The sequence below is a fragment of the Carassius carassius genome, chromosome 20 (assembly GCF_963082965.1).
Source record: "Carassius carassius chromosome 20, fCarCar2.1, whole genome shotgun sequence".
Lineage (NCBI taxonomy): Eukaryota > Metazoa > Chordata > Actinopteri > Cypriniformes > Cyprinidae > Carassius > Carassius carassius.
The window spans coordinates 10,599,914-10,611,192 of NC_081774.1; the positions used below are offsets into that span (position 1 = coordinate 10,599,914).

General features: G+C 39.7%; 1 protein-coding gene across 1 annotated transcript; it reads left to right on the forward strand.

Annotated features, from left to right (window-relative positions):
• The first annotated feature begins 1,076 nt into the window (after positions 1 to 1,076).
• Positions 1,077 to 6,104, forward strand: LOC132096314 (SLIT and NTRK-like protein 3). Its single transcript, XM_059501600.1, has 2 exons — positions 1,077 to 1,628; positions 2,709 to 6,104. Exon 2 carries the CDS (start codon positions 2,733 to 2,735, stop codon positions 5,379 to 5,381), a length of 2,649 nt encoding a protein of 882 aa, XP_059357583.1. The 5' UTR covers positions 1,077 to 1,628; positions 2,709 to 2,732; the 3' UTR covers positions 5,382 to 6,104.
• Positions 6,105 to 11,279: the final 5,175 nt, after the last annotated feature.

The window sequence follows — 11,279 nt, forward strand, 5'->3', positions numbered from 1 at the left end:
GGTTGAAATATGCTTTAGAGCAGAATCTGACATCAGTTTTCTGAGACGTCTGGGTTTCTGGACCCCATTACTATCTTGTCAATCACGGTGCTTTCTTCCTCCTAGCTATGTGATGGCTGCAGAACAATGGATGTCCAGCACCATATATAGCGAACAAAAGTCATGTAAAGCCTTATTATAATTTCAACCCCAGAATTCCTAATGATTTGTTTGTTTGTATTTTTCCAGCTTTTTTCCTCTTCAAAGGGCACGGGTAAATACTCTTGCAGCAATTTGATGGAGAAACACTGCTTTAATCACCTTTAACAGGCTTTAGAAGAGAAGGGAAGCTGCTGTCACTAGCTAATTCACTGGAACATCTTCAGATCTGTAGCACTGATCTGTGTGTGTGACGGCATTAAAGATTTTATTTTAAGGATCTTCAGGAAAATGGTTTAATGCTCAAAGGCACAGAGAGCTGCTGAGACAGAGTATTAAATAGCTTTAGCTCAGATTCTCTGTTACCTGTGGGAAATTCGCAATAAAGGGAAAAGTAAAGTCGATATGCTCATGTGTTTAGAATATTACTTGGATATATGTGAGGAATTTAGTACTTAATGCTCAAAATGAAGCATGAAGGTGGTGTGTTCCACAATAAACCGAAATGATCTAATGAGAAATCTCATTTATTTCTCTATGCATATCACTGTCAAATGACAAACTCATTATGAAGTAATTAACTGATGATTTATAAGATTAATGAGAAATGCCATATGAGAAATCAGCAAAAGTGGGCATCAAGTCAACATTGTTCATTCTCTGTTCCAAAATAAGCAACATGCCCATGAAGCACCACATTGTTGTGCAATAGCAGATGGCACTATGTTTCCATGGTAACCGAAATAAGGTTTCATTAAATTGTTAGGGTCCTAATACCGTGAAGGATGATGGATAAGTAACCCAAGAAGCCCAGTCGCTCTGGGAACAGTTACAGTATTATTTAATAAAACGACAATGTTGTAACACAAAAAAGTAAACAACCCGCGTTACGCATTACGGGTACAAACAATCTCAACTACTTTCTTTCGTAAATCAACGCAAATCCAACAAACGTGTCTCAGGAGAGCGAGCGTAAAAAAAGCCCCGCTGAACCTGAAACGGTGTGTTGCGCGCCGGCTGCTGCGTTCATATTATTCTCATCATCTTCACATATTTGAAGCGTTTCATAGCAGGGCTGCGAGCGCGCTCGGTACAATAGATTTGACTTGGAAACCGAAGTCCGAGGCAGCGCCATCCTGTGATTTATTTCCATGCCAACTTGCGTACTTGAAGCGGTTTAGTTTTCCATACTGTTTCTAACCGAAATGTACTAATATCTCGCTCATCATCAGTCCTCACAGTGGTGCTGAACTGTAGCCTTCGCTGTCTTCACTGTTGAGCGCTCGACAGGGGAGCGGACCTGCATCCTAAAGCAAACCTTTCTGAGACATTGCAGTCCTGTCACGTTTTCGGCTCTCCTATTTGCCTCCACCACGAGAGAGGCGGAGAGGATAAGAAGAAGAACGGTTCAACGGTGGTGACATGGCAAGAAGCAGCATCATTTAAAGTGGTCCATCTTCCGCTCTTTTAATTCCACTGCAGTAACCTGAGTGAGTAGCGCACATTTCTGCTCAGTTAATGCCTCTGAAATGGATCCGGACGCGGGCGGTGGTAAAGGCAGACAAAGGGGAATGCTAATAGAATACATTTTAGCGCATTGGATTATCATTATGTGTTAATTATGTCTCTGACAGCGTAATATAATGGCGTGAATCGCTCTTGGTTAGCTAATGAACATCGTGTTCAGCTTCCATAAGTTCAGCTTTTTCATGCAGTGCTTGAATGGTTTCCTTATATGTCAGTATTGCATACTCTGTTCAAAACTGGATCTGATATTTTGGTCTGTTCTGCCGAAGAGAGCAATGGCTGAATTTCAGTTTAACTTTGTCTTACAAATATTTATTTATCTCGTGTTGTTGCAAAATATTAATATGATTTTTTTTTATATCTATATCTATATTTTTTTTAAAATCATACTTTACCTCAAAGTACAGCAACTGCAAAATAATGATTTCTGTTACCCTAAAGATTTTGCTCGCAATAAAATGCTTTGCATGCATTAGTGGCGGCCCGAGGTCGCTACATTATTTCAATGACCTGTATGGACATATACTCCTTCAGCAATCAATAGAACCTAGGTCTTATTAACATCACATTCCTAAGAGCCCTGCTGTGCACATTAGCTAATAGGTGCTCCTAGAGGAGGGGAGAAAGAAATATTTTCCATGGAGGTCAAATTGATATTCCGGAGTCATTAGCTGATTTAGAAACTAAAGCGAAACCTCTAGAGAACCATGATGCCTTTAAATGGATTAGGTCATATTTTGCTTCTTCTCAATATCACTTTAACAAATGCAGCAGGCATTCTTTTAAGTCAATATTAAGCTCTAGTGCATTTGCTGACATTGGTTATTGAAGCCTTATTCTATATTTTGAGTATATTGTTTGCAGAAAAAAACTGCAGTCAAAGCAGCCGAGCTGCATTCTGCTCTGTCATACTGTATAGATGATAACCTCCCCTATTCTACAGTCATATCACGACCAACTTGTCAAAAGTCAACATCATTTGTATTGAGCAGTGTTCATCATCCTCTCTGTTCACACCACTAAAACTGTTGTATTTTTTTCAGTGCAGTGAAGGAGCTCTTGAGGCTATGCACTTGCCAGCTTTTGGTGAAAGCATGTTGTGGGTTACACTGCTAAGCACAATTGCACTTGGATGGACGACTCCTATCCCACTACTTGATGATTCAGAAGAAATAGACGAGCCTTGCTTTGAGCCCTGTTACTGCGAAGTGAAGGAAGGCTTGTTTCATGTTCATTGTGACAGCAAAGGATTTACAAATATTAGCCAAGTCTCACAGTCATGGCTTAGACCATTTAAGCTCTACCTGCAGAAAAACTCTTTACGGAAGCTCTACTTCAACAGCTTTCTGCACTTGAACAATGCAGTGGCCATTAATCTGGGCAATAATGCCCTGCAGGATATCCATGTTGGGGCTTTCAATGGTTTGAGCTCCCTGAAGAGGTTGTACCTTCACGAAAACAAACTGGAAGTGTTCCGGAATGACACATTTCTCGGACTGGAGAGTTTAGAATACCTTCAGGCCGACTATAATGTTATCAAGAGAATAGACAGTGGGGCATTCCGAAATCTACACAGACTCAGAGTGCTCATTCTTAATGACAATTTAATACCCATGCTGCCGGCATTTCTTTTCAGATCTGTCTCTCTCACGCACCTTGACTTAAGAGGCAACCGACTAAAGACGTTGACTTATAAAGGGATTTTGGAATATATCGGCCGCAGTCTCATGGAGATCCAGTTGGAGGAGAACCCTTGGAACTGTGTCTGCGATATCATCCAGCTCCAAGCCTGGCTGGAGCGGATTCCATACACTGCAGTTGTTGGTGAGATCACATGCGAGTATCCTTTCCACCTCCACGGAAAGGACCTCAGAGAAATCAAACGCAGTGAACTTTGTCCCTTATTGAATGAAGCTGAGATTGAGTCAATTATAGGGATTCTCCACTTACCATTCTACACGGGGAGGGCGAGGCCTACAAAGCCGTCGTCTATAGTGTCCCCCAATCAAAACACTGTTTCCTCTGTGGAACAAAGAGAAAGACCCCCAAAGCCAACAAAAAGACCCAGGCCCTCAAAGACACCACCAACACCACGCAGCGTGTTCCCTAATCAGCCACCTGTAGCCGGATACCAGACAAGGCCACCTATACCAATCATTTGCCCCATTGGATGTACCTGTAACTTGCATATTAATGACCTTGGCTTGACAGTCAATTGTAAGGAAAATGGGTTTCGCAACATTTCTGAGTTAATGCCTCGACCCTTGAACGCTAAGAAGCTTTATTTGAGTGGAAATCTCATTCAGAGAATTTATAAGTCTGATTTTTGGAATTTTTCCAGTCTTGATTTATTGCACTTAGGAAACAATCAAATATTTTACGTGCAAGAGGGGGCTTTTGTTAATCTCCCTAATTTGAGAAGCCTTTACCTGAACGGTAATAACATTCTGAAGTTAACTCTTGATATGTTCCATGGCTTGCACAGCCTTGAGTATTTGTATTTTGAGTACAATGAAATACGAGAAATCCAGCCGGCTGCCTTTAGTTTAATGCCCTCCCTGCAGCTAGTTTTTCTCAACAACAACCTCCTGCGAACATTGCCTGTGGGCGCATTCGCAGGTACCTCGCTGACACGCCTGAACCTGCGGAACAACTACTTTCATTGCCTCCCTGTCAGCGGCGTTCTGGAACACCTGCATGCTGTCGTCCAGATCGACCTGAATCAGAACCCCTGGGACTGCTCCTGTGACATCATCCCTCTCAAAGAGTGGCTGGACACGCTGAGCTTAGTGGTCATAGTCGGAGAAGTGGTGTGTAAGACCCCCGAGCAGGTCTCAGGAAAAGATTTACGCTCTCTGAATTCTGAAGTGATTTGCCCTGAGCTCCGACAGTCCACGCTGTCTCCTGCCGAAACAGATTGTGATCTTATCACCACGTATCCTGAGGTGGGGCTGCACCCGCCAAAAGGTGCTATACCCCTCTCCGTTCTCATTCTCAGCCTGCTGGTTCTGTTCGTGTCTGCCTTCTTTGCTGCTGCGGCTCTTTGCGCATATGCTCTTAAAAAGCGCAATAAGCTACCCTTTAGGAAGCAAGGGGAAGTGGGCCTGGCTGGCATTCAGATGGAATGTGGCATATTTACAGAGCAGCCACCCACCTTACCAGAGACTCCTCCTTCCAATCACGTGTACGATAGCATCGGTGCTCCCTCCTCGCACATGTGCAGCAACCCCATTTACAAAAGCGGACAGGAGGAGTCAGGGCAGAAGCATCCATTCTCTGAGACAAATGAGAGCAGATCGCACTACAGAACGCTGGTGGAGAAGGAGAAGGAGTGGACCATGGCGATCTCCAGCTCCCCTATTAACACTATTGTCACTGTCGGTGCACCGTGTGGTGACATTTCCAGCTTCCACGAAAACGGAATACTCTGCCCGACTGTCATTGATAGCCAAGGTCCCACTCCCAAGGTGGGATTAGTGGACAGTCTTTTTGGCACAACATCCCAGTTTAGCAACCTGCCTGACAGACACACACACCCTCCCTCAGAGTATCCACATGCCAAACAGGATGCCAGACAAAAGCAAATGATCACAACCACCACAGGGACAAGGACAGTATGTCCTAATCAGACCCAAAGTGATTACCCTGAGCTGAGGGCTAGACTCAAAACAAAGATGGATTACATTGATATGCTGGAGAGGTCATATCAGTTCTAAGACATGTCAGATATAAGGCTGCACATCCAAAATGAAAATGGTAAGATGGAAAAAGGATTCATGGGATGTACGATGGTACGGTTTTCCCTCAAGTTGCTCTGGAGGAAATCTCTCGTTCAGATTTTTTAAAGTGCCTTTACAAGAGCAGCCAGCAATGTTGTAAATGAGTATTTTTATATCACAGTTTTATTTATCTAAAATACATAGATTTACATTAGAGGAAAAAGGATCCACTTCTGTTTCCAGACTTTGCGATGTTGGTAAACGTGACGCAAATTATACATATGAATGCAGGGTGTGAGGTCTTGGCTTTTAACTCGTTTGCATTGAAAACTTCAGAAATATTTTTTATTTAACTGAAAATGGTCCTTCAGCAATAGAGATACTGCAGTTATTGTATAACTGTTGAGTGCTTTGTTGAATCTGTATTTTCAAATTGAGTAGATTGTCTTTATTGGGACTTATTGAATGGTTTTATGGACCAAGGTAAGGTCGACACATGTAAAAGCTTGGGGACTATCGACCATGTCTATGGATGTACTTTTTAATGATCTATCACACAAAAAGGCGAAGACAGATCTGTGCATATATTTATTCTTAGATTTCAGTGTTGCAATTATTATTGTAAGACATCATGTTAAATCAGTGTATAATGATTATGCTTCTGGATTAGCCTTCCTTGAAAAAAAAAAAACATGAATTCAATAAAAGGTGCTAAACTAAGCCAAGTTCTGCAAACTGTACCATTCTGAGTAGCCAACATGCAGATTTTGGCCTCTACATAGCATGTACACACACAGCACTTTATCCATGTGCTTATAGTATGCTTCAGGCAAGATCTGAAAGAACAAAGTGTTTCAAACCAGACCTTGATGTGCTGGAATCTAGTAAATAACAGTGTGAAATTTGTCAGAGATTGCATGATATTGACACAGTCAATCTGCGAAAGACTCTTGTCAGGTCACTCGCAGACCTGTAGGAGAGGAAGCAGAGAATATGTGCAGCATTCTTATTGCATCCTCTGCAGTCCCCAGTCCCCTGAGTGTCCATGGGAGGGCATCAGTTAGATACACCTATTCACCATGCATAAGCTGGCTTAACCTAGTTACGCAGCATTGCATAAGGGAGAAAAATACCCTCTTTGGCATCATAATGTAAAACCCTTGAATAAAACCAAACCTGGAAAGAGATGAAGTTGAATATTTATGAGTGTCGAAATTCAGTCATCCCACGATTTGAAGTTTGTCATTTTTATTTCCTCATTCTCATGGTCTTGTTCCATAATTTATCCTCTGATTGCATGCAATGCAATTACAAACCTCCACTCAGAGCCATCTGAACACATTATCCTGTTTCAAAGAGCTACAGTAAACATTAAAGTAATGGAACGTCTAAAGTACAAAAGTGTGTGCCTGAATGTTTTAGCTGCTCACAAAAGGGTTTTGCTGTCAATCCAGCTTCTCTTGAAATTGGCCAGTCGACGAGCTGAAAGTCCAATGACACGTGTGTGAAAGGAGGATAACGTCAGAGTGTGGCTCGGCTCTTATCGCGCTGCCCCTGTTTATTTTTGCTAATGTTGTACTTGGCAGATTCCATCCCTCACAGGCCATCCATCATTTACACAGTTGGACGTTTATAACGGCATTTCTGCTTCTGGCATCCAGATCTGCTTGTCAAAGAGAGCAGCTTCCTAACCACCTTTCCTCGGTGATAATTCACAAAGCTTTTGTCCAAAGTATGAGGAGAGATAATCCTCTCAATGCCACTCCAGTAACCCTCATTATACGCTTCTGCCGCCCAATCCCACAGACGGCCTGGCCAACTGATCCTGTATGCAGTGAATGCGATCGCAGGGGCAGTCAGCTGCTCTGCTACATAGTGCTCATGTGCCTCGCCAAGACAAAGTGGCATTTAACCAAGAGGCCATGAACAGAGAGAAACGGGCAAATGTGAAATGATAGCTTATGTTTAATGGTTGATGGAATCGAACTCACCAGCAGTTACTTTCTTTGATACTATTGTGTGACTTCTTTTTGATGGGAATGTTCCTGACATAAAGTGGCATCATTATGAGGTTAATAATTACTTCTGAAAAATGCTCTCAGAACAGCCATTTAACAAAACACCAGTTATGAATTTTGAACACGACATATGGCGATAAATGTGAAAATGTAATGTGCCACACAGCGGATAATGTGTTCCCAACACGTAAATGAGCCACAAAGTACCTGCGGAATTTTCAATGGGATGCAATTAGTCAGCAAACGGTGTGTGCCGTTGCTCTCTGACATTTGCATTTTTACCGGAGACTGTGGCCTTTTCCTCTGGCTGTCACGCCTGTAATGTGTCTGCTCAGACATGCTGTCAAAAACCCTGCCTCTTGGGAAATTCAGGGACACCACAGTGCAGGCAGTTGTCATTTTACTTAGTTGAAATGCTGGACAACTTGGACATGGTTCAAGTATTCTGCTGTCGTCAGAGCTGTTCTTACTCAAAATGTATCACTGAGCAGAAAAAATATGAAAAAGTTTGCACTGCCTTGCATATAGATGTGTTTAGTTTTGACCAGAATTCGGTGTGGTATTGTTTTTATAAACCCTCGGCAAATGCCTTTCTAATATTGACGATACCATTCAATATTGACCAATATTGCTGTGGTATTGTGTTGGGTGATATTTACTGCATGTGGTTTGCTCTTTAACCTTTCACGATATTGAAGTTGCTTGTTTGAGAAAGAAAAGAGGAATAATAAGAATGTGCTTGAAAAAAACAGGTAGGGGACACAGAGAGAAAATGGAAAGGTTTCTTAGAAACCACATATTTAGTTAAAAATTAAAAAAAGCCACAAGATGTCTTTGGATAAAAGATTTTAATTTAAAACATATGCCTGTTTTATTGAACTAATTAAGTCCCTATTAAGTACTGTACTACAGTATTGTATACTTTCGACATGGTAAACAGTCAATGTTACTTAAGAGCTTTTTGCTAACTATTGCCACCAAATCTTTATGTTTTGTTTTAGTGGTGTATTTAGGTTGAAAAATTTTGATTTGAATGAAATCAGACTGTTTTGTTGTTATCACATGCAGCACTATTAGTAAGGATGCAAAATATCCAAACCTGTACCATACTGTTTATTGTACAGTATTGATGTTCAGTGAATAATCAATGATAATTTAATGTAGAATATTTAATTTTCATTTACCATATTTTTTATATTATGTGAGTGTTAATGTCTGTGATAAAGTTAATCTTTGAAAAAACAATAATTTTATAACACTTTTAAATGTAACTTCTATTTTTTTCATATTGTTCTGTGTTTAGACTACAATTCTGTGATGTCTAAAATGACTTTTAGAATTTAAAATGTTTTGAAGTGTTTTCTTTCTTTCTTTTTTGTTTTCAATTATTATGACAAAATGGTATAGCATGTTAATATATGTAATATTAGGATTGGTCCCACTTTATATTAAGTGGCCTTAACTACTATGTACTTACATCAAAAAAGGAATACATGTACTTATTGTGTTCATGTTGTATTGTTAATTTGTTTTGCTGCTATTGAGGTGGGAAACAGGTAAGGTTAGGGACAGATTTGGTGGTATGGGTAAGTTTAAGGGTGTGTTAAGGTGTGAGGGATGTGTCAACCGTGTAATTATACATGTAATTACAGAAATTAATTACAGATGTAATTACGTGCAGATATTTTTCAAATATAAGTACAATGTAAAAACATGTATGTACACAATAAGTGCATTGTACCAAATTAATCATTTAAATTTAAGTACATAGTAGTTAAGGCCACTTAATATAAAGTGGGTCCGAATTTATTGGTTAAAGTAAAAAATAAAATAAAAAATTCTTTATTCTGTTGCTCAGAATTAAAATTTCAGGGCATTCCTATTTTCCCATTTCCTTCTCTCTCTGTGGTTCACATCCACCTGATTGTCAAATCAGCTCACAAACCCTGACTGAAAGATAAACGGTGGTTGCTAGTTTAGGAAATGATAAGAAAATTTTACCTCACACCGCAAACTTCTCTAAATGTACAGCTGATGCAAGAACAGGCTGGTGTTTTGTATGTCACACAGGTTCAATCTCTGTTTGAAGCAGCTCTGACACCATGCTGAGAGCTTTGTCTTGGGAAAAGAGAGTAGGCTGCTGTCAAACCAGATCTTTTGTCTCTCCTTTACTTTTCTTTCTTCATCTGGAATTAAACTCTGCCAGCAAGGAGAAAAGTTGTGTTTCAGTGTCTGACGAGTGACTTTTTATGCCCAATTTCTTCATACAGTGCGGAGTGCTGATACAGTCAGTGTGAGCTGGTTATTCCCTGTCCGTGGTGCTGAATTTCTTTTGTGCAAAGGATAGAGAAGGTATCAGCAAGGCGTTCTACAATGCCTTGTGCTGTGCTGTGCAGCTTTTGCAGTGTGCTATTTCCTGCAGTGGGAGCTGTTTTATGCATTCGAGGATGAATCTAGAATCTAGTAGTACACTGTGAAGCAGCCATAAGCACCGTCTCTTAAGTCCACCATCTGCTGTAGTTCTTGGACATTTATGGGAGATCTGTCAGTGTAATTGTGTTTTTGCCTTGGCTGGGAAGGCATTGATCTGACCCATGGCATCTAACGGAGCACCGTCACTGTCTCAGTAATTACATGTTTTCATTAAGAAATCTTGATCAGAGTGGAAGGGGAAGAGAAAAGGAAAACAAAGCAAATTATATGTGGTATTTGTTTATTTGAATGTCTTGAGTTTGTATATTTAAACATTTAAAAGTAATGCTTTTTATGTGTGATATCTGCCAAATGGTTTATTGGAAATCACCATGTAACAAAACAGTCTTTTTGGAAGTTTAGATAGCACTGGAATGCTTTTATATGGTGTTTTATTTTTAATTAGGCTTATTTGTTAATCTCAATGGAGAATTTAGCTGATCATGTTTTTGCCAGCAGCATGTTTCCAGGAACAATCTTTCCCCTAGCAAATTCCTAATGTCTTTCTTCAGCTTACACAATATACAGTGAGAAAGAGACAGACATGCATGCACAATGGGAGTGATGATTTTATTATACGAATATAAAAAATGCTGAAGTTTACACAGAGGTGTTTACGTATGTGTCAGATAGAGCTGCTTTGGGCAGGTGGGAACTAAGTATGGAAAAATAACATATAAACAGGTGAAAAAATAAAGTAGAAAAAAGCTCAAATGGACAAAGCAAGCTCTTTGTTATCCTATATCTATACATTTTAATGTCCTACTCAATCATCTATTATCGAAAATTATGTTAGAGATTATGTACAGTCAGTCGGTCATTATCACAAAATACAACGGGGTAATCGGGAGTGCGTCAATCTTATAACAGCCAGAAGGTGTTTCTTTTGCAGTAATGACCATCTGATTGTACATTATCATGACTGATCACTAAATGAATAAATATATGTACATGAAATGTTGAATTGTGTTATCTTGAATCTAAAAAATAATAATGTACCTTTAAAGACTAGATCTCACTCTCAAAGATCACTCTCAAACTACGACAAATATCCATAACATGCATATTTTGCAATAAATATGAAAATATGTTGTTTTATATATATAACTAACATACTGAAATCAATAGTCTCATTATTTCATCTTTGTGTTTAATCAATTGTTATTCTCAGTGCTTAATGGAATAGTAGTTGTTTCCCACAGTAAAGACTTTAAGCAGACAGTTTTGTGGCCTTTTTCTTTTTTTATCTGATTTTCATTAAAGTTTGTAACGTTGTAATTAATCTTGTAGCTTGTTGATTTGGTTCATGGCTTTTAACTCTAAAGCAAAGTCTTTCTTTTAATCCCTAAGGGAAAAATGAATAGGAAAAATGCTTTAGAACCAAGACCACTGAAAAAGCGGACAG